The sequence below is a fragment of the Parambassis ranga genome, chromosome 7 (genome assembly GCF_900634625.1).
Source record: "Parambassis ranga chromosome 7, fParRan2.1, whole genome shotgun sequence".
In the NCBI taxonomy this organism is placed as follows: Eukaryota; Metazoa; Chordata; class Actinopteri; family Ambassidae; genus Parambassis; species Parambassis ranga.
Genome location: NC_041028.1, coordinates 1,635,254 through 1,663,116, shown reverse-complemented (window position 1 = coordinate 1,663,116; position 27,863 = coordinate 1,635,254). Strand labels below are relative to the sequence as shown.

Genomic DNA, 27,863 nt, shown 5'->3' with positions numbered 1-27,863 from the left:
TCTGATCAATGGTCGTTTTTAGTCATTGATTTGTACAGTTTTTAACATTTTTTAGATTTGTTCCATGTTGAGTTTTTAGGTTGTGACTCAGTGACGTCAGCAGGAGACTATCAGACACACATATGACCTGAAGATCCTCTAAAATATGATTAGATTAGGATGACTTATTCTGACTTTTAAAGGCCCTCTAATAATGTTTAGTTTTAATATTAAGTTCATCAATATTGATTTATTTCAGTTTAAATTCCCTTCATCATCATAAGCTCTGCACAGTTTAATGAGTAACAGTTTGGACAGTGTGGACAGCTTCAAATGTTTGACGGTCGGTCCGTTCTCTCCAGAGGTGACAGCAGAGGTGGATGTTAGCCAGGGATCATCTTCTGTCCTCCTCTGGTCCACCATCGTCCCCATCCTGCCTCGTCTTTGGCCAATATGGCACCAAATGCTCTGTTCTGACCAGAATCCATGTGACTATGACAGAAGAGTTAAAATGTGGCTTGATATAAGACAGAGAGGTTCAAATGAAGAGAATGTCATGTGTTTAACGCCTGGTCATGATCCTGAAGGATCCTGAAGGACCCGAGTCTGTCAGAGACCAGCGGCCCGTCTCATCCTCTGTATTTCCATGTTTGTGGATGTTTGTCTGCCTAGATTTTACTTGACGTGTTGGGCTCATCATTAACTTCTGTAAGAAACTGATGGAAGGTTTAGAGAGCTGAGAGTTGATCAAAGCTTCACGCTGTCAGTCTGTTGATCAATCGGCCCTGTCGGCTCACACTGACACCGCTCAGCCGTCAGGAGCTCTGCACAGAGACGAGCAGCATCCTGCTGCCGCTCAGCCCGGTGTCTCTGTGCTGGATGTGCAGCTGCAGCTCCTCCATTATTCATTCAGCTGCCTCAGGTTTCAGCAGTCTGTCCGTCTCTCTGTCTGTCTGCGATGATGCTGACCCAACACTGACTCCATGTGTCCTCAAACACACCACACACACACACACTGTGTTGGTCTCAGGACATCATGATGTTTCAGTCTGTTTTTTTTAGAGCAACAAAAGATAAAACATTCAGCGTTCTTATAAATAACCGCCGCTGCTCTGATCTGAGATATTTAGGACACGTTTAGAGATGTAAACGGATGTTTTAACTCGTTTACTGTCAGTCTGTGTTTCTGCAGCAGATCAGACAGCAGCTCACATCAGAGACATTAAAGGAGAAGCATCACTTGATTTAAAAACACCAGACAGATCATCAGAGCTTCACTTTTACTTCCTTAAATTCAAACGCAGCTCATTCTGTTATCAGGAATCAGCAGAGTTATTGTGATCATGCAGAGACAAACATCAGTCTACAGTTTCAGTGGTGCGTTCAAGGACAGTGGGACATTTTTTATGCCTCTGCAGAAAGAAGGAGCAGGAGTTCCACTCAAAGTAATTTGACCTTTGACCCCCAGAGGTCCATCAGTCTGTGTTTCCTCCTCCTCACGGAGGCCGAGTGGTCCCAGCAGCATGGAGTCCTGCTCCTCTATAGAAACCATCATGGCTACAGGCAGAGAGCAGTCAGACACGTCTGTTTCCATACAGCCGAGCAGGACATGCTGCATATTCTACTGTTTACATTTGTGCAGCCTTTACAAACAGATCTTACTCTCAGCAGCTGCAGGAAGCTGCAGATCGGCCAGATGCTCTCTGAATGTTGGTCATGTGACCGCTGCTGAGCCCATCATGGCTTCCTGCTGGGTGCTGAGAGCAGAACGCTTAGAATCCATGATGCATTCAAGGACCTTTGGATAGTCTGGTGTAACGTTGAGGGGGGTAAACACAAACGTCTGTCTTGCTGTGACACTTCATGGGGCTCATGTGCTGTTGTACAGTGAAAAAATGAAAAGTGTTATTGTTTATAGTAACAGTGTGTTAGCAGCTTCTTGTTGAGGGTATAGTCATGTAAACAGTGTGTGTGTGTGTGAGAGAGAGAGACAGAGAGAGAGAGCCGGTTTTGTCTTCAGACTGTGTGTGAAGGTGCAGTTTGTGAGTTTCTGTGAAACCTGAGCGCGGCTCCGCCCTCACAGGAGGACTAAAGTAAATACAGGCCGGTTTCTGACGGGCGCGCTCAGCAGCTGAGCGGCATTTAACCCTCGGGCGTCATTGTGGACTTTTTTGTCCACTTGGTAATTTTTGCCTCTTCACCTGGCCGCCATTTTATCTGTGTTGGTGCATATGGCACATTTTTTTGTAACAAAGACTCTCTCTAGACACATTTCAGAATTCCAATGTAAATGTTTCTAATACATCACCAGAACGTGGTGAAACAAATGTACTTACTGCCCTTTTGTGTCATTCGGGGACAAAAACGTCCACTTCCAAAAAACTGCTATAAAAACTGAACAGATTCATGTTTTTTTTCTGCTTTTTTCTGCATAAATCTGTTAAACAACTTCAGCCCTGCTCAGAACGACCAAACATTAAATCATTCTGAGGAATTTAATGGCTGCTTTTAGTGGTGAACAGTAGAAAATGTCACATTTAACTATTTGTCTCAAAAATGAAACCCTTACATCAAGAAACACATGGTTATATGTTGTTATAGCTATGATATTAAAAATGTAGCATTATAATAGGAGTTAATGGGACCAAAGTGGAAAATACCATTTTAAACTGCTGCTACACAAAAACTAATAATGCATCAAACTCAATATTTTGGTTAATCTTTGACCTATCCATGACAGATATAAATATAACGCCTCAGCCACCTAACTTTTGTTTTGTGGAAAATAACTTGTTTTTTGTGTTTTCTTCATAAAACATTACTGTGACATCAAGTAATCAAACTGGCATTCAAAGGGTTAACCCATTATAACCCTATGCATGAAATCCTTGTAATTTCATCATTACATTACTGCAGGGTTAAATTCCTCAGAATGATTTAATGTTTGGTCGTTTTGAACAGAGCTGAAGTTGTTTAACAGATTTATGCAGAAAAAAAGCAGAAAAATATGAATCTGTTTTTTGGATGTTTTTGTCCACGAATGATAGAAAAGGGTCGTAAATTAAAGTGTGTCTGTGTGTGTCTGTGTGTGTGTGTGTCTGTCTCTGTGTGTGTGTCTGTGTGTGTGTGTGAGTGTCAGTGTGTGTGTCCTGTGTCTATGTGTGTGTGTCTGTGTGTGTGTCTGTCTGTCTGTGTGTCTGTCTGTGTCTGTGTCTGTCTGTGTCTGTGTGTGTGTCTGTCTGTCTGTGTGTCTGTCTGTGTCTGTGTGTCTGTCTGTGTCTGTGTGTGTGTGTCAGTGTGTCCTGTGTGTGTGTCTGTCTGTGTCTGTGTGTCCTGTGTCTGTGTCTCTGTCTGTTTGTGTCTGTGTGTGTGTGTCTGTCTATGTGTGTGTGTGTGTGTGTGTGTCCTGTGTCTGTGTGTGTGTCTCTGTGTGTCCTGTGTCTGTGTTTGTGTCTGTGTGTGTGTGTCTGTGTGTGTGTCAGCCTGCAGAGTGATGTGTGTGTGACACATTCCTTGTGTCCCTTCCATTCATGTCTCTTTGTGCGTCGTCTGTCTCAGGTGGTACTATGGGAACATAAACCGGGTGAAAGCTGAGAAGCTGCTGCTCGCGTCCCAAAACAAAGACGGCTCCTTCCTGGTTCGCATCAGTGAGAGTCACAGCGATGAGTACACGATCTCTGGTAAGAAGCATCTCCACCCACACCCACCTCTGCCCCTCACTGCGTCACTTCCTGTTATTTCTTGCTCCATCTTCTTCCTGTGGCTCTCAGTGCGTGGCGGCCATGATGTTACAGCAGAGGGAGGAAAAGGTGCTGAGCTCAGCTGAGTGTTCGTTAGGGCCAGAAGATCAGATTTATTTGCTGTGATCGATTATTAATGATCATCCTGGAGTCCACTAATATGTTGTTGAGGTGACACGTTGTGCCAAATGTTCCCCACAATGTGACACCTTAACCCTCATGGACTGTTCGCAAACACCCTAATGTGTTGTTCGGGACAAAAACGTCCCCTAACTTTAACGGTTTTAAAAATATATCAGATAAATATTTTTTGAATTTTTTTTGCATAGACCTTTTAATTAACTTCAGTTCTGATCAACAGTAGTGAAAAAATCATTTTCCCCCAGGATTTTAACCCTTTAATCACCAATTTTATAAGGGGTGGTGCTGAAAATTGGAAAAAAAACACACAAAATGGCTCATTTTTAATAGAAAAGGTGAATGTGGACTGGATTCTTTTTAACCTTTATTACAGTCTTGGTCATGTCAAACATCAGTAAAAAAATTGACTTCATTGCATTATTAGTTTTTGCACAGCACTGGATTTTCTTTTTTTCTCCCATTTTGTCCCATAGACTTACATTATAAACACACTTTTTTTGACTGCACAGCCATGGCACTACATAATCATGCATTCTTGATTGTTGGTGGTTTACCCTGTTGGTAGGAGGTAACATTTGTGATTTTTACAGTTAACAACTTCATGACCATATTAATATGGTCATGAAGTTGTTAACTGTGATTTTTACAGTAAAAATCCTGGGGAAATGATTGTTTCACTACTGTTGATTAGAACTGAAGTTAATTAAAAGGTCTATGCAAAAAAATTCAAAAAAATGTTTATCTGATATATTTTTAAAACCGTTAACCATCGTTGTCCCGAACAACACATAAGGGGGTAAAATTTGCCCACAGTGTACTGTTGACCTATGAAAAATTTTAAAATCATATTAACAAAATTTATGTAAAATTAAGCAAAAATGATTATATTTGTTCACATATTGACAAAGTTATGGCCAAAATAAACAGAAAAATTTCTCTCAGAGGACAAAAATGTCCCGAACAGTCCATGAGGGTTAATTAAAGTTCATGCCTTTAAAACGGAAGCTACTGAAGAGTATTCATATAAAATATAAGAAGCCGTGTTCGTGGAAATATTAATATAAAATAAATATGTCATTATTCCATTGATACCATGGAGTAACACTGTGAGTTTATTAAAGGGGCGTGGCTTCAGCTGTTCACTGCCCTAAAAGAGGAAGAATTCCACACAGAGAGGATACAACGAGGATTTATTGATCGATACAGTGTCACTGTGATTGATTAGAGAGATTCTTCAATAGGCTGCTTATCAGTTAGATCAGATCTACGTCCACACACGTCCGGTTTATCTCAGCTCCACCTCAGATGGACTCCAGAGGCCTGGGTATCACAGGGCCTCCTCCCCTCCACCTGCTTTCTTAGTGCTCCTCCTCTCTCTCCTCCTCTGATGTCACCATCTTGTCTCTACTCCACCTATCGCTCCCCCCTGCTCTCTCTCTCTCCCTCTCTCTCTCCTCCTCTTCTTCAAGGTCCTTCAGGTCTCGGGGGGGGGGGGGTGCTTCTCCTCCTGAAATATGCATCATCAGGACTGTGTGTGCATGCAGGCCTTTCATTTATGGCACATGTTTGTGTTACAGTACAGTATGTGTTTGTGTGTTTGTGTTACAGTACAGTATGTGTGTGTGTGTAGCAGCCTGTGTCTGGTTACTTTGCTTTTAGTCACAGCTCCATACAGGCAGGCTGTTATCTCGGCCTTCAGGCCTTTGTCGGAGCAGCGGGTGTTTTCAGTAGATCACATGACCTTAAACAGGAACAGGCTGCCTGTAGATCTGTGCGGATCGAGCTGTTTGATCTGACTGAGTGTTTCAGCACCTGAATGAAGACTCGTGTGTTTTTGTCTCCGTCCCTTCCAGCCCGCAGCGAGGGGAAGGTGTACCACTTCCGGATCCAGCGCTCCTCCATCGGAGCGTACTTCGTCTCAGATAAGATCTCCTTCGCCACGCTGGGGGAGCTCATCTCCTACTACCAGAAAAACCCCCGCCTGGGAGTCCCCCTGGAGGAGCCCTGCGCCCAGCAGGTAGGACACACACTTTATTTCTGTCCATGTGAGGTCATGTGAGGTCATGTGAGGTCATGTGAGGTCATGTGAGGTCAGTGTTACAGGAGCAGGTTCAGGTCATGTTGAGATGAGATTTATTCACCGATGGTCTCTGTGCAGGTTTGACTGAGCTCAGTGTTAAAGTAACAGGAGGAAAAACAGAATCTGCCGCAGGGTTCGTTCTGTGTCATTTATTATGAAAAACTGTAAAACCTTTAAAGAACAAAACAAGAAGAATCATCAACTGCTGTGATCAGGTTTTTGTCTACGAGGAGGAGGAGGAAGAGGAGGGAGAAGAGGAGGAAGAGTTCTTCTTCTCTTGTTCTTCCTCTTCCTCCTCTTCTTTTCTTCCTCCTCTTCCTCCTCCCCTTCTTCCTCGTCCTCCTCCTCTTCTTCTTCCTCCTCTTCCTCGTCTTCCTTTTCCTTGATTAGGAGGGAAGAGGAGGAGCAGGAGGAGGAAGAAGGGGAGGAGGAAGAGGAAGAAGAGCCTCCCCCTCTACTTCTTCTTCCTCCTCCTCCTCCTCTTCTTCTTCCTCCTCTTCCTTTTCCTCGAGTAGGAGTGAAGAGGAGGAAGAGGAGCAGGAGGAGGAAGAAGGGGAAGAGGAGGAACGAGAGCAGGAGCAGGAAGAGGAGGAGGAGGAGGATGAAGAGGAGAAGGAGGAAAAGGAGGAGGACGAGGAGGAGGCTCTTCTTCCTCCTCCCCTTCCTCCTCCTCTTCCTCCTCCCCTTCTTCCTCCTCCTGCTCGTCTTCCTCTTCCTCGAGCAGGAGTGAAGAGGAGGGGGAAGAAGAAGAAGAGGAGGAAGAAGAAGAAGAAGAGGAGGAGGAAGAGGAGGAGGAAGGGGAGGAGGAAGAAGAGCCTCCTCCCCTTCCTCCTCCTTTTCCTCCTCCTCCTCCTCTTCTTCCTCCTCTTCTTCTTCCTCCTCTTCCTCGTCTTCCTTTTCCTCGAGTAGGAGGAAGAGGAGGAGGAGGAGGGTTATTTTCCTCTTCCTCTTCTTCTTCCTCCTCTTCTTCTTCTTCCTCTTCCTGCTCCTCCTCTTCTTCCTCCTCCTGCTCCTCTTCCTCCTCTTCTCTCCTACTCGAGGAAAAGGAAGAGGAGGAAGAAGAAGAGGAGGAGGAAGAGGGGGAGGAGGAAGAAGAAGTAGAGGGAAATTATTATTATTATTATTATTTCCCTCTACTTCTTCCTCCCCCCCCCTTTTCCTCCTCCTCTTCCTTGTCCTCCTCCTCTTCTTCTTCCTCCTCCTGCTCTTCCTCGTGCTCTTCCTCCTGCTCGTCTTCCTTTTCCTCGAGTAGGAGTGAAGAGGAGGAACGAGAGCAGGAGCAGGAAGAGGAGGAGGAGGAGGATGAAGAGGAGAAGGAGGAAAAGGAGGAGGACGAGGAGGAGGAAGGGGAGGAGGCTCTTCTTCCTCCTCCCCTTCTTCCTCCTCCTCCTGCTCGTCTTCCTCTTCCTCGAGCAGGAGTGAAGAGGAGGGGGAAGAAGAAGAAGAGGAGGAAGAAGAAGAAGAAGAGGAGGAGGAAGAGGAGGAGGAAGGGGAGGAGGAAGACGAGCCTCCTCCCCTTCCTCCTCCTTTTCCTCCTTCTCCTCTTCTTCCTCCTGCTCCTCTTCTTCATCCTCCTCCTCTTCCTGCTCCTGCTCTCGTTCCTCCTCTTCCCCTTCTTCCTCCTCCTGCTCCTCTTCCTCCTCTTCACTCCTACTCGAGGAAAAGGAAGACGAGCAGGAGGACGAGGAAGAAGAAGAAGAAGAGGAGGAAGAAGAAGAGGAAGAGGGAAATAACCCTCCTCCTCCTCGTCCTCCTCCTTTTCCTCCTCTTCTTCTTCCTCGTCCTCCTCCTCTTCCTCCTCCTCTTCTTCCTCCTCCTCCCCCTCTTCTTCCTCCTGCTCCTCTTCACTCCTGCTCGAGGAAGAAGAGCAGGAGGAGGAAGAAGGGGAGGAGGAAGAGGAAGAAGAGCCTCCCCCTCTACTTCTTCTCCCTCCTCCCCCTCTTCCTCCTCCTCTTCTTCTTCCTCTTCCTCGTCCTCCTCCTCTTCTTCCTCCTCTTCCTCGTCCTCCTCCTCTTCTTCTTCCTCTTCCTCGTCCTCCTCCTCTTCTTCTTCCTCCTCCTCCTCCTCTTCTTCTTCCTCCTCTTCCTCGTCTTCCTTTTCCTCGAGTAGGAGGAAGAGGAGGAGGAGGAGGGTTATTTTCCTCTTCCTCCTCTTCTTCTTCTTCCTCTTCCTGCTCCTCCTCTTCTTCCTCCTCCTGCTCCTCTTCCTCCTCTTCCCTCCTACTCGAGGAAAAGGAAGAGGAGGAAGAAGAAGAGGAGGAGGAAGAGGGGGAGGAGGAAGAAGAAGTAGAGGGAAATTATTATTATTATTATTATTATAATTATTATTTCCCTCTACTTCTTCTTCCTCCCCCCCCTTGTCCTCCTCTTCTTCTTCCTCCTCCTGCTCTTCCTCGTGCTCTTCCTCCTGCTCGTCTTCCTTTTCCTCGAGTAGGAGTGAAGAGGAGGAAGAGGAGCAGGAGGAGGAAGAAGGGGAAGAGGAGGAACGAGAGCAGGAGCAGGAAGAGGAGGAGGAGGAGGATTAAGAGGAGAAGGAGGAAAAGGAGGAGGACGAGGAGGAGGAAGGGGAGGAGGCTCTTCTTCCTCCTCCCCTTCTTCCTCCTCCTCCTGCTCGTCTTCCTCTTCCTCGAGCAGGAGTGAAGAGGAGGGGGAAGAAGAAGAAGAAGAGGAGGAGGAAGAGGAGGAGGAAGGGGAGGAGGAAGAAGAGCCTCCTCCCCTTCCTCCTCCTCTTCCTCCTCCTCTTCCTCCTCCTCTTCCTCCTCCTCTTCCTCCTCCTCTTCTTCTTCTTCTTCCTTCTCCTCTTCTTCCTCCTGCTCCTCTTCTTCATCCTCCTCCTCCTCCTCTTCCTGCTCCTGCTCTCGTTCCTCCTCTTCCCCTTCTTCCTCCTCCTGCTCCTCTTCCTCCTCTTCACTCCTACTCGAGGAAAAGGAAGACGAGCAGGAGGACGAGGAAGAAGAAGAAGAGGAGGAAGAAGAGGAAGAGGGAAATAACCCTCCTCCTCCTCGTCCTCCTCCTTTTCCTCCTCTTCTTCTTCCTCGTCCTCCTCCTCCTCCTCCTCCCCCTCTTCTTCCTCCTGCTCCTCTTCTTCATCCTCCTCCTCCTCCTGCTCTCCTTCCTCCTCTTCCTCTTCTTCCCCCTCCTCCTTGTCCTCCTCTTCTTCTTCCTCCTCCTCTTCCTCCTCTTCAAGAAAAGATGGAGGGATGATGTCACATGTTTCTCCTGGAGTGAAGGAAGAGGATGTCTTCTTCTTCCTCCTCTTCCAGGAATAGGAGGACAGGAACATGATTCTTATCCTTATTTCCAGTGAGACGTTTACTAGGAAGTAAAGGAGTCCGTCTTTATTCCTCTTCCTCTCTTCCTCCAGGCAAAGACCTCCTCACCGTTTTATTCCTCCTTCTGAGGGCGTGGTCTTTTTTGCAGGAAGCATTTCCTTCCTCCTCTTGAAGGAGAGGAGGCAGGGAGAGGAGGACATCTTTCTCCTGCACTTCCTCCTCCTCCTGGAAGATAAATGAAGGAGCAGCTGAAGATGATGATGGTCTCCCCTCCTCCTCCTTTATACAGGTGGAGAGATGAGGATGGTCTTTTTCCCTTCAAAGAGGAGGAGGAGGAATGAAGACCAAAGTTTTCTGCTTCACTGTCTAGAAGAAAGACGAGGAAAGACAGGAAGTCTTTTTGTTTGTCCTTTTCCAGGAAGAGCAGGAGGAAGAAGACAAAGAAAAAGACCATCCTCTTCCTCGTCTTTCTTTCTTTGTTGCTAGAAGGAAGTAGAAGACAGTGGTCTTAATTCTGTGTCCTCTGTGGAAGACCATCTTCATCTTATTCCTATTCTTCATCTTCCAGGAGGAGGAAGTGAAGAAAACGCTCCCTCGCTCCGCTCCTGGAAGAGCAAGCGAGGAGCAGCTGCATGCATAAGGGAGCAGTCAGATGTAAACACATGTCATGCACTGCTGCTTACAGTAAACCCCACAGCGAGCGGCAGCCGCTCTTCATGCTCATCAGTCAGAGCCTGGCGGGACACGACGCAGCTCAGCGACAGTTCCACACACACAGACATACACAGACACACACAGACACACACCCTACACTCGCCACAGAAGGAGACCCGATCCTGAGCGTTCTGTTTCATAAGAATGAGATCAGGTGTGCCGCTGCAGGCTCAGCCTGTGATCTGAGAGTTTCAGCTGTGGCGCAGCCTGATTTGTTTGGATCATTTCAAAGAGCAGCACTCCGATGTAGAACTGATCGAGCGCCTCCTGACTTCCTGTAACCAGAAGTTCACAAGAAGGCGGAAACTTTCAGACCTGAGCTCCAACAAGCCGTGACCTGAAGAGAGCCGTGGTGACTGCAGTGACATCCACAACATCCACACAGCCGCTCAGACGGACTCTCTACAGCATCACTTTGTTTTTAGATTCTGATTTTCTTCCTGATTATTTTTATTGACATAAAAGCAGAAGCCCCAGCAGCCAGTCTGCCTTTTTAACTGGTCTATTTGAATTTCATTAGGTTCTGATCAAGCAGCAGCGAGCTAAACATTCATCATTTCAACGTGTCTTTGAAGTTTTCAAGTATCAAACGTGGTTGATTTAAATGTTTCCTCTCTTCATTTTAAAACATGTTTGTTGCTATCTTGGCTTTAAAATGCTCCCTGAGTCGTGTTTTGGAGGCAGAACATCATGTTTAACCCTTTATATGATGATTAATCGCCCGCTGCGCTGCCCAGAGAGCCACGAGTGAGATCAATCGCACATAATCAGAAATGAAGAGAGGGAACGTTCTCACCAAGTGTGTGATCAATGCGCCGTCGCTCACTGTCTGTGCCTTATTTATTTTAACGTATTCATCATTTCCCTGATCTGTTGATTTCTATTGTATTTTATTATTAAAGCACTTAGAGCATTAGAACTAAATGTTTTGTAGCACCTGATTGTTAATAAAAAATCAATGTGTTATTTAAGCCTAATTGTCGTTCATTCACTCACTCGTACATCTTCGTCTTACCTGACACGGTGCTGCAGGAGGCGTCGTCACATAAACCTGAAAAATTAAAACATTTAAATTAACATCTAAACGCAGCTGGTTTGAACTGGAGCCTCTTTGCTTGGTACATGTGAGCATCCTGTAAATCTGCAGCTTTCAGCACAGCCAGCGTGTGAGTGTGTGTGCGAGTGTGTGTGTGTGTGAGTGTGTGTGTCAGCATCTTTTTATTGTGAGGAGTTGTTTTAAAAGTGCTGAGCTGCAGCAGGAGCGGTTCTTACGGTGACATGTGGAACTCACCCTGTTGTCTCTGCGCAGCGCGAGCTGTTCGACATGGAGCCGTGGGAGCGGCCGCGAGAGGAGTTCAGGCTCCACAAGAAGCTGGGCGAGGGACACTTTGGAGAGGTGTGGGAGGCCCTGTGGACAACGGAGAACAAGAAGGTGGCCATAAAGACGCTGAAACAAGGTACACTCAACACACAAATGTCTATGTTTGTTTGTTGTCCTGCAGACTGTGGTACAGGCACAACACAGAAACTCCACGTAGGCCCCGTTCACACTGGAGAACGTCAATCCACACACGTGTCCACGTGGGATATATCCAGATACGGCCCGAATCCCGCTCTAGCCGTATTGATTTCCCCAGTGTGAACGGGGTCATCATGTCTCGAAATGAAGCGGTGCAAGCAGCTAATTGAAGCCTCGGTGCAGAATCCGTGTCTCCCCCTTGTGGCAGGGAGAGCAATCACACAAACTCTCACAGCTGATCTTGCAAGGTTCTCAGAGAGCACTGTGGGAAATGTGTCACCTACACTGATACCCCGTTCACACTGGGGAAATAAATCTGGCTAAAGCGGGATTAGGGCCGTATCCAGATGTATCCAGATGTTTTTTTCTGAGTGTGAACACCTCGAATCCGGCTGTATCCAGTTTGATTTCAATCCGGCTAGATCCACCTACAAGAGGTGGATCTAGCCGGATTGGCTCAAATGTGACTCAGGTGTGAACGCAAATGTGGCTAGCGACGTGACACTTCCGGTTAGCAACATGCTAGTGGTTTTAGCGATGTGCTACTTCCAGTACAAAAAACGCATGCGCACACGCGGTCCTACTGCGGCCTGAACGGACGCTGTATATTACGAGGCGACACCTAGTGGTTTGGAGGACCGCAAACAAGCCAGCTTAAGCCGGATTGAGTGCGGACACGCTTGTGTGATAGCCAGATTTCAAAATAGGTCTGAACGTATCCAGCTAGCTCTAGCTGGAATGACTTTCTCAGGGCCTGAGTGACTTTGATGTGAGTGAAGTGTTTATAGTAAACAGTGGGCCTGGATTATTTTATCTTCTTTAAACAGTTCACACTGCTTTGACCTTCAGCAGCTCACCATGACGGCAGGGCCATAGCTCCATTTTAAAATGGAGGTCTGTGGGGACTGACTCACTTTTGGAGCCCCCACAGGCCACAGAGGGAACTGCATTTTTTGACACTATTTCTGAGCCTGGGATGTAACAAAGGTTTAGCCAGCAGTGGGTCAGTCTTAGTGAAGACAATGTTCTGACTACAGCTGCAAGGAAGGCTGGATTAAAAGTTACACACTGACAGACAGACGAAGAGAAGTGGAGGTTAATAAAAGAGAGAGAGTGAGAGGGAAGCTGCTTAAACACGAATCAGTGATGTGTTGGAGAAAACTGACGAGGGGGTGGGGGAGGGGACAGACCAAACAAAGGTACCAACATTTGTCTTCCTCCAGAGGACACAAAGCAGGACGAGTTTGTGAAGGAGGTCCAGGCGCTGAAGAGCCTCCATCACCCGAAGCTGATCCAGCTGCTGGCCATGTGCTCCAGAGGAGAGCCGGTCTACATCGTGACGGAGCTGATGAGCAAAGGAAGCCTCAAGTCCTACCTCTCCTGTGAGTACACACACACAGACACACACACAGAGTTAGAGCGCAGCGGCAACATGGTGGCTCTGCAGGGGTTAATGAGCTGAGTGCTTCCTGTCTCAGTCAGAGGAGGCTCTGCTGGTTCTTCAGCCTTCAGCCTCTACCTCAGATTTCTGTTTTCTTTTTTTTGGAAATTCCTCAGAAAGAGTATTTAGACCGAGTGACGTTAAATCTCTCCTTAAATCCAAAGCAACTGGAATTATAATCTGTGCTCTGGCAGCTCCGCTCAGGAGAGAAATATTGTTCTGACATCTTACAAAAGGCTTTAATCACAGAGGGTCTTAGTGAGCGGACGGGAGGGGGCTGCATCGCATATTTGTCATGCCAGAGGACGCTTTTTATTCTTCATATCCTTACTGGACTTATCTGCAGAGAACCAGCTCCACACTCGTACTGAAATGTCCGCTGTGCCCGAGCGGTTCCTCCTTCAGCCATGGAAACATGGAGCTGCTGTGTGTAAATAACAACAACCCAGCAGAACAGTGTGTCATTGTTTCAGGTGTACACTGCATCCTGGGCAGCCTGTGGTGCTGCTGCAGCAATAAAAGCTGTCTGACTGATGGGTGTAGCTCAGACTGAAAGGTTCCTAATACATGTTCAAAGATACACTCTTAATATGTCAGGAAATGAGGCGTCCTGTCAGTCTTGAGGCTCGGTGGGAGGCTCCAGGACGCTCTGACCGCCGCCATGTTGGCAGTGTCACATCCACCAAAACTCCAAATATGGACAAAGAGCCAAGCACGAGTGGGGTTTAGGGGGGCGGGCGATCGTGGAAGCAGGAAACACACACCCTGATACGGCAACCGCCTGTCACTCAAAGCAGCAACGCCCATAATTATGCGTAATTTTAAGTCTGAATATAATTAAAACGAGTGAGTTGTAAAAAAAATTCACCCCCCTACAGCCGACACTAGAAGAGAACCTATCATCTGAGACCAGAGTGGTTTTTGTACCAGGCTGTAAACATGTTCTGCTGTGAAGTTTTAACATGGGAGTCTATGGGAAATGACTCGCTGCTGGAGCCAGCCCCCAGTGGTTGCGGCGTGAATTACAACTATTTGACACTTCCGCATGGGCTTCAAGTCTGAGCCCCGAAGGTCAGAGCTTAGCTTAGCCCCCTCTGTGAAAACGTCAGATTTTATAGAACATAACTAGTTTTATTGATGAAGCTCACAACGTTTTACCTTAGAAAAAAAAGCTTCCACAGAAGGAATGAGGATAAATCTAAGTCTAGTCTTATGACTGTGTGTGTGTGTGTGTGTGTGTGTGTGTGTGTGTGTGTGTGTGTGTGTTTGTGTGTGCGCTCTCAGCTGCTGAAGGCCAGGTGCTGACCTCAGCTCATCTGATCTACATGGGCAGCCAGATAGCAGAGGGCATGGCCTACCTGGAGGACAGGAACATCGTCCACAGGGACCTGGCTGCCAGGAACATCCTGGTGGGAGACGACCTGGTCTGCAAGGTGGCCGACTTTGGACTGGCTCGGATCATTAAGGTGAGCTGTGACAGAAGGGAGGGCGGAGGTTAATTTTAGAACAGCGCAGGGTTCTTTTCAAATATGAGCTGTGTTTCTGTAAAGACTGCCTGTCTACAATATTCACCCACACCTGACACACGGCAGCTCCATGAAGGAGGTGTTTACTCACAGCATCTTCACCCGTGTCTCCTCCTCCTCCTCCTCTCTGCAGGACAGCGTGTATAGAGCCAGTAAGAGCACTAAGATCCCCGTGCGGTGGACGGCGCCCGAGGCGGCCATTTACCAGCACTTCTCTGTGAAATCAGACGTGTGGTCGTTCGGCGTGCTGCTGTACGAGATGATGTCGCGAGGCAAAATGCCTTATGAAGGTACGGCTCAGGTTTGCGTCATGTGGATTCTTCTGTTCTGTTTGTGCCTGAAAAACAAAGAAGAAGAAGAAGAAGAAATGAGCAGCCGGCTCTTCCTCACTGCTTTCATATGTCTTCCCTTCAGGGAAAAGCAACAAGGAGGTGTTGGACCTGCTGTCGTCGGGGTTCCGGCTGCCCTGTCCGACGCGCTGTCCACAGAACATTTACCGCATCATGATGGACTGCTGGGCGGCCGAGCCCTCGAAGAGGCCGTCGTTCCACGCCCTGCACAGCCAGCTGGACACGATATACGCCAGGATATATTTCAAGACCATAGAGGTGTAGACAGAGGAGGAGCCTCTGCACACAGAGGGGTTTTTAGTCACTACAGGGTACTCTCAAAAACTCTGAGAGGAGCAGAAGGAAAGTCCAGTATGGAGCCGACGCCAAATCAAAGGCCAGGACAGAGACAGACTGAGTAAATCCACTCCACTGTTTTTAACTCCTTTGTTTCTGTGTTTTATAACGGATGATGATTTGTTATGTGCCATGTCTGCGTGCGCGCACACACACACGCACACACTCACAGGCCAGGACTTCACTGAATGACCATGAAGCTGAAGTGAGATTATGTGCAATAATGAATAAATGCTAGCTGTTAGCCACGCTGTGATGAAGCCATGGTGACTGCTGCAAAGTTTCAGAACTCCTCAAAGCAAACATCAGCAGCTTCAGCGGACACGCAGGATCCTTATTTTATAGTCCTTTAAAGGAGCAGTCTGAAATTTTTCTTCAATCCAATCTGCTGATATATTCATACATTTGGTTCATCTGACTGTAGAGAACATGAAGTGAATTTAACTTAATCATTAAACTGGGATTCTTTATCACTACAGGGTTAATTGGACATTTAAACCTGTGTAGCAGGGATGCTAACAGAGCAGACGTCTCTCTGTTCATACCTTCAGCTCATTGGCTGATGCCAAAGTTCTCATTTTAAGGTCGCTATCGTACTGGTGATAAGGTTGATACGACTGTGATGTCTCTATATTGACTATGGTGCTAGCCTAGCTTAGCATAATGACTGGCAGTATGAGGAGATGTCTCCATACAGACTCAGAGATGAGTCTTGATGGATACTTTTGTAGAATTCTAACTATGACACCGTGGATTCTGATTGGTCAACTGCAGCATTCTGGCCGTTACTTCTGAAGAACACGCTGCTGCTAAGGACAAGTCCAATCTAAACTTTGTGTCATTTCTTTGTGATCGATTAGATTCATTTTTGACAGTGACATCACAGTGGTAACAAGCTTCTTATCCAACGCTGTGTTAAGAATAAAACAGCAACTTCAGTGTTGGAATATTTCCCCTAAAAACCATTAGATGAAGTCAACAAAAGATTTCAGTCAAATGTTCGGGTGGTGTTTCCCCCCTGTGCCCCATCACATGATGCCATAAATAAAGACTTCAGCATCAGAACAGCTCCCCAGCGCATGTGAAAGCATGTTAACGTGCAGACTTTAGCATGTTAGCATGCTAATTAACATGCACCCTGACATTCTGCAGTGACGTAATATACTAAATAAACAAACACTCAGCATGCAGACAAAGTCCAGCTTAGACCTGAGAGAGGGTCTAAAACAATGGCCACTGTTCAGAGGATTAACCCTTCCTCTCATGAGACGACATGACCTTTTCTCTGGCGCCACTCTCAGGACAAAGCCTGAATGACAACAGTCACCTGTTTCCCTGCATCATGACGCCTCAAATGTGGCTCCACTGATTTATGTTTTTCTTGTTATGAACCCACAAGTATTTTGTTCTTCTGTTACAGGGGTTAATGAAGGTGTTATGTGTCTAAACTGTTTTTTTTTTTTTTTATCTTTGCGAGATGCATTTATTGGTGACTAAACCAGTGCTTGAAAAGCCAGCGGGCCACAGTGCTTTGTGTACGGGCCTTCCGTCACTGAAGCTCTTCTAGAGGCCTACAAATAACGGCCAGTTACAACTCGAGTGCCTATGTTTACAACACAGACTCTGTACACCGTATGAAACCACAACCGCCGAGGCAGACGGACCTGCACGGAGAATCGGCCAGATTCAGAGGACTCTCAGTCGGGTAGGAAGGAGGATTTCTGCACCACTAAATTGCAACATGCAATGCAATACGACCACAATGCAACTCTGGTCCTTTATGCATGAAATCTGCAGCAGACAAAAGCCAAGTTCAGGAAACTTGAGCCATAATCACCATATCACAGACCTGTGTGTGTGTTTGTACCTGTGTGCAGGCAGGTGTAAACACCAGTGATGCAAAGAATAAAATATTTTAAATATTGTTTTGAAACTCGTTTGTGCAGCAGTTTTATTTCCCACAAATAATCCTGGTTCAGTGTGACACAGAGCTCCAGGAGTGGATCTTCTTACTTTGCTGTGTAACTCGTCTGTCTTGACCCTCAAGGCCCCCCTAACGCCGACCTCATCGCCCTTCATCAGACTGTACAGACCCTTAAACAGCCTGGACCAGAACCTGAACCATGATGACCAGCAGACACCCAAACTGCAGCACTACTCCTGCTCACCTCCTTCTCACCGCCTACGTTTTGGCAGCAGATTTGAAAATGAAGCTTCCCTGCAGCTCGTACGAGGACAAATATTTGGCTCCGTTTATTTCTTTGGAATCTGTCAGAGCAAACGGCTAGGAAGTGCAAACTACTTCTGGTAAGTAACCTGTCATCTGACCAGGTGAGTGTCACAATCACAGATCATCAGATTTCCCGACAACATGAAGACATATTCACCTATCGGCAGAGGTGGAGGAAGTACTGAAGGTCGGTACTTAAGTAAAAGTACAATTACCCAGCAAAATATATACTCAAGTAAAAGTAGAAGTGCTGCATCAACAATCCTACTTAAGTAAAAGTCTTAAGTACTTTTAAATGTACTTAAAGTATTCAAAGTAAAAGTACTCACACACTGAATATATATGACTGATTTCCATTGCAAAGGATGTGAACAGGTTAAAATAATCAAAGTCAAATGGACCATGTGTAGTTAATGTCCATGTTGAGTCCAGAAGCAGCTGTGGACAGGTCTGTGTGTCATGAGGCAGGCTGTGGGCATCAAGTGAACAGAGAGGCTGCTGATAACAAACAGGCATTCAGCATGTTTACTGTGTCAGTGTTCCTGCTGTAGATTCATGTGATGATTCATGTTCATCATTCATGGATGGACCTGTGTTAGCAGACAGCAGCTAACTAGTTAGCTCACTGAGCCAGAGCACCGGCATCATGACTGAGGCTCATTATAGAAACACAGCTGGCAGCGTGACACCAGCTCCATGCAGAGTCTGACCTCACATCAGTCCAGCACTGTGTTCATCACATGGAACAAGGAACTACAGACACTGGAGACATGTAGTGGAGGAGAAAGGACAGGGGACAGCTGCAGCATGGAGTCAGAGGAGAAAGTATGAGCTGTTATAGTATATTAAGCTCCTCTGTTCCTCCAGCAGCAGAGAGGGCAAAGTGTGCGGTTTATGACGGCGCTCAGAGAGAAGGCGGGGTTCTTCCTACTTATGGGGAAGTTCTTCTCTGTTCGCGGCAGTCACACTGAACAGCATTAACTCCGCTGCTCCACTTTCTGAGAAGCATTCCGCGCAATCCTGGCGCTGCATCATCTACCTGCCTGACAGGTGCGGAGAGCTGCGCAGACGCAGAGGGAGGCTCGGCGGCCTGTCGCGGTTATCTATGGGTGAGTGTCTCCGAAAAACGTGCCCGTGTCTGGAGTCACTATGGCAGAGGATATTCAAGGACAAAAAGCCTGCTCCAGGAGGAGGAGGAGGAGGAGGAGGAGGAGGAGGAGGTGATGGCAGCAGCGGCAGCGGCAGCAGCAGCCGTGACCGCGGCGGCGAGGACAGACCACCGAGCCAGCCGTCCACGGCGCAGGAGCGAGTGACCGAGGGCGGCTCTATCTACACGGCGATGTGGCCGTTTGAAGCCCGGCATCAGGAGGAGCTGTCGTTCCAGGAAGGAGACCTGTTCAGTGTCGTCAGCCGCAACGGAGACTGGTGGACGGCGCGGAAGATCGACAAGAACGGGCGCGTCCTGGACAGCGGGGTCGTTCCCAACAACTACCTGGCGAGGGCGGAGTCCCCGAAGACGCAGCCGTGAGTGTCCTGGTCTGTCTGAAGGTGTCATTACGCACGTAAACCATAGTGAACAGATCGATGTCGTCATTCTAACATTAATGTTTATATGATGGTTTAATACGAGAGCATGTAAACAAACATGTTCCTGCAGCGCGCCCCCAGCGGAGTCCTGCAGTAACAGTCCTGGAGGTTTAGGGACATTCCACAGCTCTGACACGATCTGCTGAATCTGCGCTCCTTCTCAGCGACATGAATCACTTCAGTATCTTGTTATCAGTAACCTGAGGACAGTTCTACCCGTCCGACTCCTCCGTTCAGTCTGTCAGGTGCAGCAGCATGAAGTGCCAACACCTTTCTTACTGCAGCGCATAATGACGCAACCATGACGCAGCAGCCGTGACTTCTTCTTTTCTTCTCATGTCTCTCGCTGCAGTTTGTTGCTGCAACAGAATGAGAAGTGTGGATATTCCCAAGTGTTAACAGCTGCTCCAAAAATAAGACGCAATAAATAAGCTTGAAGTGTGTGTGTGTGTGTGTGTGTGTGTGTGTGTGTGGAGTTGATGTGTGACTGATGATTAAGCCAATATTACATTTCTCCATAATCCTGCAGTATTGTATCATGAAACTCTCTGCGGTGATAGGGGAGACCATAACAATAACAACAATAATCCAGTGAAATATCTGCTGCAGTTTATTTATCGTGATTTTTTAAAAATGCAAAATCTCTCAAAAATTTGGATTTTTGTGCCAATTTAACCTTACAATTCTCCATAATCCTGCAGTATTTATTCATGAAACTCATTGTGGTGATAGGGGAGACTTTCTTTAACAATATTCCCATAAAATATCTGCTGTAGTTTCTATGGTTTATTTATTGTGATTTTTTAAAATGCAAAATCTCTCAAAAATTCGGATTTTTGTGCCAATTTAACCTTACATTTCTCCATAATCCTGCAGTATTTTTCATGAAACTCACTGTGGTGATAGGGGAGACTTTCTTTAACAATAATCAGGTAAAATATCTGCTGTAGTGTTTATGGATTATTTATAGTGATTTTTTTAAAATGCAAAATTTCTCAAAAAATTCGTATTTTAGTGTTTTTCTAGGCCACTACATTTTCTAGAAAATTTGCTAGGATCTAATAGTCGGCCTCTGACCAGTCGGCCCCTGACCAGTCGGCCCCTGACCAGTCGGCCTCTGAATAGTCGGCCTCTGAATGTGTCTCACATGTGAAGAAATGGCTTTCATGGTCCCCTTTGTCTCTATGCAGGTGGTTTTATGGGACCATGAACCGCTTCGAGGCCCAGAGCCATTTGATGGGACCAGGAAACGAGGAGGGAGCTTTTCTCATCCGACACAGCGAGAAGAACGACGTCGGATATGTTTTATCAGGCAAGATATAAAGAGGAGGAGGAGGAGGAGGCAGTTTCACTTCAGTTCAGAAAAACGCCACCTTCACACAGAGCCGCACTAAAGACCCCCTCTGTATTTCACTTATTCTTCTTGTTCACAAAGACTTCGAATGAAACCAGCATAACACAAAGGACATGCCAGTAGTGCTCAGTAAGGCATGCCTGGTTCTAATATTGACTCTGGGATATTCTGCCATCACTCACACACACACGAACAGTTAGTCTGGTTTGGTGTGAATACACAGATTGAATAATCAGCTGCAGATCAGCATCAAGATGTCACCTTACCATCACATTGGAAATGAGTATGAATTAACGTGGTGTGAATGTCTCTGCAGTGCGGTCACTCAACCAGGTGAAACACTTTAAGATCAACCACACAGAGGAGAGTGATTTCCACGTGGAGCTGCACCACCACTTCACCTCTCTGATTGACCTGGTGGAGTACTACTGCTCCAACAGCCTCAACAACACCGTCAGACTGGGGATCCCCTGCAAGAGGGTGAGGCAGGACACATGCTGGTCCTCTCTCTGTCCTTTTCCTTCCTCATGAGTGTGTGTTTGTGTTCGGGTGAAAACAGGAATTATGGATCAGCAGCTGTCATTTCTGACAGATTGCCACATCACTGAGCTTCACGTCGCTTCCTTTCAGCTGTAACAACTGTCCCGTGCTGCTTTTGTCATCCTCAGAAAAAGCCTGACACGCCGGATCTGTGTCACTTCACTGTGGATGAGTGGGAGCTCCCCAAAGAGGAGTTCACCCTGGAGGAGGAGCTGGGCAACGGATACTTTGCGGATGTGTACCGCGGACGCTGGAAAAACCACATCAACGTCGCCATCAAGGTCCTCAAAAATGGTACGTCTTACCATCAGCAGGTCGATGCTTCAGGGCTTGGAAACATTTCTGCAGCCTCCTGTGGCCGCTGCATGTCAGATGAGCTGTTAGTGACAGATCGTACCACCAAGGCTGCAGGAAACAGTGACGGACGGGAAGGTTTTAGCTCGTTAGACTTCCAGAAAAACAACAGCAGTGGTCAAAGCTGTCCACCCTCCTTATCTTCCCGTCATAGCAATAATAGTGAAGAAAATGGTGGAGAAGTTTGTTTAATGTGAGAAGATTTCGTCAGGTTTCAGATTCTGGATTATGTTTTGTTTCAGATTAACAAACTGCCTGGTTCCAGGAGCTGGGCAGACAGACAGTGAACTGGACTGAACTGACTGACATGCTGTAAGCGACACTCCCGTGTGTGGCTTACTCATCAGCTGACTCACACACCGTTCACACACTGTTAGCACAGTGCTAAGCTGGATAGCTATTGATATTATGAGGGATTAAAACAATGAATACAGAGCACGCTGGGCCGCACTGATGCTGAAACCAGGTGTGGTCGAACAGATGTTTCCCCATTGATACATTTCAACTGGCCGTACAGGCAGCATAGCGATGTGAGGAATCACAGTGACACACTGATAAACTATTTGTGAGAGAGAGAGAGAGAGAGAGGTCACCGGCTTTAAAACCAGCAGGCGACTGATCTGATCAACCTGCTTTACTCTTTGAAGCTATAATTACCTCTAAGCAGGAAGTGAATACCTTCATGTGTCACAGTGTTTCACAAACAATTAAACTATGATCTCTGTCTTGGTGTGGTTGTGGAGCAGCCATGAAGCACCGCTCACCTGGTTTCCGGTTTAAACAATCGGACATTTCTTGTGATGCAGATGCATGCACAGCGGCCGTTTCTTCGGCCTGGGCGTGTGAAAGAATGAAGTGAAAAGAAATCCAGAGAAGCTCCCTAAAAATGATCTGGGTCACCCCCTGGTGGCTGCCTGCGGTATAGGTTCAAAGTTGTTTTTCATACATTTCTATTTAACTTTACTACAGTTGGAGGACATGGATCAGTGTGTCTGTGGTCCTCATGTCCTCCTGACAGGTTTGAAAACTAGAAATAAAAAAATGACCCCTGTCAGTTTTAAGGAGAGGAATAGATGTGTGAGTCTGGGGTTCCTGCCTCCCTGATGCCATGAGCTGCTTTGTTTTCAGCGGCTGTAAGTGCAGCTTCTCTTCCTCTTTTGACTCTCTGTTCCTCTGTTTTGTAAACCTCCAGCTTCTTTGTTGCCATCGTTCTTTCTTCCTCTCCAGACAAAGACATGAATCATCGTGAGTTTCAGAGGGAAGTTCAGATCCTGAAGAGCCTTCGTCATCGTCACCTCATCTCCCTGTTTGCTGTCTGCACAGCGTCCGTACCTTACTACATCATCACCGAGCTGATGGAGAAAGGCAGCCTGCTCAGCTTCCTGAGAGGTGAACCTTCAGTGGCAAATTATATGGATCGATAATGATTGATAAGGCAGATCAGACACTAGAAAAACAACAGGATGAACCACATCTCTGGTGTAAATGTTTCTTTCTGTGCCTCCCCGTCTCAGGTTCAGAGGGTCAGCTTCAGAACCTGGCCTCGCTCGTTGACATGGGTGCCCAGGTGGCTGATGGGATGTCATACTTGGAGGAGAAGAACAGCATCCACAGAGACCTGGCTGCTCGAAATGTCCTGGTGGGAGAAGATTACATCTGCAAAGTTGCAGACTTCGGGCTGGCCAGAGTCATCAAGGTCCGTCGGAGAGGAGGAGGAGGGAGGGATGAAGGGAGGAAGAGGTAGAGCATCAGATTGATGTTTTTCTTCTCCGTGCAGGAGCCGTTCTACATCACAGAAGATAAGAAGATTCCATACAAGTGGAGCGCTCCTGAAGCAATCAGCCACGGAAAGTTCTCCAACAAGTCTGACGTCTGGTCCTTTGGTGTTTTGCTCTACGAGATCATCACCTACGGAGGCGTTCCTTACCCAGGTGAGTGTGTGTCTGTGTGTGAATGACGAGCACAGACGTGTTCAGTCTCACACACACACACACAGGTGTGAGTAGCAGCTGATTTACAGCAAGATTATTCTTAGAAACACTGCGTATGTTTGGGTTTAACCACCTTCTATCACTTCTGCTTTCCCCCGTCTGACCCTCAGCGTTCAGTAACCAGGAGGTGTACCAGCAGGTGACAAAGGGTTACAGGATGCCGGTGCCGTCCAAATGTCCAGACTTCCTCTATCAGATCATGCTCAAGTGTTGGAGCGCCGAGCCGGCGGACAGGCCGGACTTCAAGTCCCTCAAGGTCCAACTGGAGAGCTATGAGCTGGAGTGACCGCCTGCAGGATGCACTCATGGCCACAGAGGGGCAGCAGAGAGTCGGACTGAGCGGGACTTTAAAAAAAAGCCTGGTGTATTATATTCCGTCCATTAGGGCTGCAGAGATTATTTTTATGGAGCCGAAACCATTTGGCAGACTTAGAAACTATTTTTGAAACAATCTACAGTCACTGCTTCTGTCTCCGGTTCGATTTTTCTATGTTTCTATGTAACAAAAAGACGCAGACCAAGAACACTACTTCAACATCTGGATGGACCAACGACCAATCAACCACACACGTGCTGTACCACTAAACAACAAACATGTCTGTGTTCAGCTGCAGTAGACGAGTGATTCACACGTTCAGCTGTGAAACATGTCAGGAAGCAGTCCTGGCATAAAGTCTTACTTCCCTGTAATATCCACTTTGACCAGCGAGGGGCAGCGCAGCCACACAGATCTGAGGACAGTCCTACTTTTTCCTTCTCAGTATTTATATGAAAACATGAATGTAAAACTATAAACACATGTTTTCAGTGTCATCAGTGACATTATTTTAAAACGCTTTCCAACCAGTTTAAATGTTTCAACCAGTGTACATGCACGGCAACATGTTTTATTTCCAGCCTGATCTGTAACTGATTTACTGCCATCTTCAATCACATGACGTCTTATCAGAGCCTTGTTGAAAAACCCATAAAACAGGTGCAAAGGATGCGACTTCTGAACAGGCCTCGTCTGTCTTTACAGCGTTTTTTATGTGCTGTGATTTTCACGTCATGTAAATAATGTCATAAACTTCAAGGGTCACAGCTGTTGGTTTCAGGCAGGAGTCTGTTGTGGGTGTTAATGGAGACAAAGTGTTTGTGTTTCCAGGACGTCTGTGAGTCGTCTCTGCTGCTGGACTTAACCCCGTCAGCAAACATTCAACTCCACAATAAACTGAGGAGACGTTGAGGGTCAAAGGTCACGCTGACCGCTTTCTTTTAGCCTTTAATCTAAAATATGTCTCTGAACAGCTCATTATTCGGTCGCTTTGTCCACACACACACACACACACTGACACACTCTCACTCACTCACACACACACACACTGACACACACACACACACACCTGAAACCACATATGGGCATTACCACGACCAGGTGCTGCATGAAGCTGTATGTTTGTGATGGTGTGTGTGTGTGAGTGTCTGTGAGTGTGTGTGTCAGTGTGTGTGTGTGAGTGAGTGTGTGTCAGTGTGTGTGTGTGAGTGAGTGTGTGTCAGTGTGTGTGTGTGAGTGAGTGTGTGTGTGTTTGAGTGAGTGTGTGTCAGTGTGAGTGAGAGTGAGTGTGTGTGTGTGTGTGTGAGTGTGTCAGTGTGAGTGAGAGTGTGAGTGTGTGTGTGAGTGAGTGAGAGTGTGTGTGTCAGTGTGAGTGAGAGTGTGTGTGTCAGTGTGAGTGAGAGTGTGTGTGTGTCAGTGAGTGTGTGTCAGCGAGTGTGTGTCAGCGAGTGTGTGTGTGAGTGAGAGTCTGTGTGTCAGTGAGTGTGTGTGTGTGTGAGTGAGTGAGAGTGTGTCAGTGAGTGTGTGTGTCAGTGAGTGTGTGTGTCAGTGTGTGTGTGTGTCAGTGTGTGTGTGAGTGAGTGAGTGAGTGTGTGTCAGTGTGTGTGTGTGTCAGTGTGTGTGTGAGTGAGTGAGTGTGTGTGTGTCAGTGTGAGTGTGTGTCAGTGTATCTGTGTGTGTCTCTGTCCTGCAGCGTCACGTTGCCCTGTTAACCTACTTCCTTTACATGAATGGGGGCGGGTCAGAAATAGACACGCTCTCAGTTTGGTCTGACTCAGATGGACTGACCGACCTCAGCAGCAAAACTCTGACACTCAGACTCTGATCTCCTCAGACTGTGAGCGCCGCGGCCTCGCTGGGGTCCCGTCCATGATAAACATGGCGGCTATAAACCACTGCGAGCTGCAGTGGACTGCAGGCGGGCAGAGGAACAGCAGCAGAGTAAAGAGCTGTGAAACACATTTTACTGGACAAAAGTATGTGGACACGCAGGCAGCACGTGTCTACTGGCCTCCATGTTGAAAATGTCCAGCTCATTTTCAGGACATTTGTCCATAAACTGTCAGCACGCGTGATTGACGACTCATTGATAATCAATCAATAATGTAAACAATCATCAGCTGCAGATCTGGTAGACCATTACATTTCCACCTTTACAACTAAAAACGTGTCCATTTACTTTTGGCCATCCGAGCCATAAAAGACCATCAGCTTCCTGTTTCTGGCTGCCTGCATTTGGATTAATCAGGTGTTTAGGCGGCCTCAGCCACTGCCAACATGGTGACGGTCAGAGCTTCCCACACAGACCCAAACCTACGCATCACAGAAGCCACACTCGTATTTACCTACAAACTCTGGTCTAAAATTAACCCATAAATGACAACAACAAAGAAGGTCACACACCGACCGCAGCCACACAAACATCAACTTCCTCTTCTTTTTTTACGTTTCTGAGAATCATCGATCATTTTAGGAAACTTAATCTGTCGTTAACGTTTGAGGATCTGTTTTTTTTTCCAAATTAAAACAGGGGGAGGAAACTGTATGTTTCATATCCTGCTCAGGTTGTTAGAATTAACCCTGGTGCTGCTGTAAGCCTCCCACACACTCTGTGCATTAAATAAGCAGAAGCAGAGCGGCAGCTTCTCTCACTCTGTTCTTAAAGTGCAGTGAGGTTTATCCACACAAACACACACAGAGCCCGGCTCTTAGTGTGTGAACACTGCTCAGCTGGAAATCAGCCAGAACTCTGCAGGAATCATCTTGTAAGGATCGGGTGTTCCCGTCCTCACAAACCCACTCACCCCAACATGGCCGACCTGCCCCAGGGCACGGGGCCTCCCAAAGCAAACACACACACACACACAGACACAGACATACAAACACACAGACACACACACAGACAAACACACAGACACACACACACACAGACACACACACAGCCACACACAGACACACACACAGCCACACACAGACACACACACACACACACACAGACACACACATACACACATACAAACACACAGACACACACACAGACACACACAGACACACACACACATACAGACACACACACAGACACACACAGACACACACACACACACACACACAGACACACACAGAGACACACATACAGACACACACACACAGACACACAGACACACACACAGAGACACACATACAGACACACACACAGAGGCACACATACAGACACACACACAGACACACATACAAACACACAGACACACACACACACAGACAGACAGACACACACACACAGACACACACAGACACACAGAGACACACACACACACACAGACACACATACAAACACACAGACACACAGACACAGACACACACACAGACACAGACACACACACAGACACACACAGACACACAGACACACACACAGACACACACAGACACACACAGACACACAGACACACACACAGACACACATACAAACACACAGACAAACACACACAGACACAGACACACACACAGACACACACACACACACAGACACACACACACAGACACACACAGACAGACACACACAGACACACACACACAGACACAGACACACATACAAACACACAGACACACACACACAGACACAGACACACACACAGACACACACACAGACACACACACACACACAGACACACACACACACACAGACACACACAGACACACACACACAGACACAGACACACACACACAGACAGACACACACACACAGACACACACAGACAGACACACACACATACAGACACAGACACACACACAGACACACACACAGACACACACACACACACAGACACACACACACACAGACACACACAGACACACACACACAGACACAGACACACACACACAGACAGACACACACACACAGACACACACACAGACACACACACACACACAGACACACACACACACACAGACACACACAGACACACACACACAGACACAGACACACACACACACAGACACACACACACACACACACAGACACACACTCTGGACACTTCCTAACCTCTCTGGGCTCACAGCAGAAACAGATGAAGCAGGAACAGGTTGGTTCAGTTCTGTGTTTAATTACACAGTGAAATTAAATTATGGATCAGAAACAGCAGCAGCAGCTGATTGGAAACAGAACAGAGTCTAAAAAAACATCTACAAGAACACGAGGTAAAAACAGCTTTTGTGTCTGAGCGAGCAGTTGATTCACTGGACTCTTCATACATGACAAACTTACGGTTGCTTTAAAGCCTCCTGACGCAGACCTCTGTGGCTGTACAGGCCTCAGGATCGGAAGACGTCGGGCATGTTCTGTCAGCACAGGACAGCTGTGAGGACACGCCGGGCAGTGAGACATGCATTCCTGTAAA

At 47.0% G+C, this 27,863-nt stretch overlaps 2 protein-coding genes and 1 long non-coding RNA gene across 3 annotated transcripts in view; 2 read left to right on the top strand and 1 right to left on the bottom strand.

Annotated features, from left to right (window-relative positions):
• The window catches only part of srms (src-related kinase lacking C-terminal regulatory tyrosine and N-terminal myristylation sites), an 18,108-nt gene extending 1,078 nt beyond the window's left edge, over window positions 1-17,030 (top strand). The window contains exons 2-8 of the mRNA XM_028410857.1: window positions 3,538-3,659; window positions 5,714-5,877; window positions 11,235-11,382; window positions 12,668-12,826; window positions 14,170-14,351; window positions 14,545-14,701; window positions 14,826-17,030. Of these exons, the coding sequence (XP_028266658.1) occupies window positions 3,538-3,659; window positions 5,714-5,877; window positions 11,235-11,382; window positions 12,668-12,826; window positions 14,170-14,351; window positions 14,545-14,701; window positions 14,826-15,025 (1,132 nt within the window). The 3' untranslated portion in view covers window positions 15,026-17,030. The remainder of the gene's footprint in view (window positions 1-3,537; window positions 3,660-5,713; window positions 5,878-11,234; window positions 11,383-12,667; window positions 12,827-14,169; window positions 14,352-14,544; window positions 14,702-14,825) is intronic.
• Window positions 10,791-27,863, bottom strand: LOC114439110 (uncharacterized). Its single transcript, XR_003671023.1, has 6 exons — window positions 27,731-27,863; window positions 14,503-14,748; window positions 14,244-14,356; window positions 12,652-12,824; window positions 11,217-11,333; window positions 10,791-10,976 (listed from the first exon to the last, which is right to left on the bottom strand). It is a non-coding gene; the product is annotated as an uncharacterized LOC114439110 (long non-coding RNA).
• Window positions 18,266-24,139, top strand: LOC114439097 (protein-tyrosine kinase 6-like). The gene is made up of 8 exons (XM_028410855.1): window positions 18,266-18,851; window positions 20,105-20,226; window positions 20,585-20,748; window positions 20,937-21,102; window positions 22,390-22,551; window positions 22,677-22,858; window positions 22,940-23,093; window positions 23,264-24,139. The coding sequence occupies exons 1-8, from the start codon at window positions 18,433-18,435 to the stop codon at window positions 23,437-23,439; spliced, it is 1,545 nt and encodes a 514-aa protein (XP_028266656.1). The 5' UTR covers window positions 18,266-18,432; the 3' UTR covers window positions 23,440-24,139.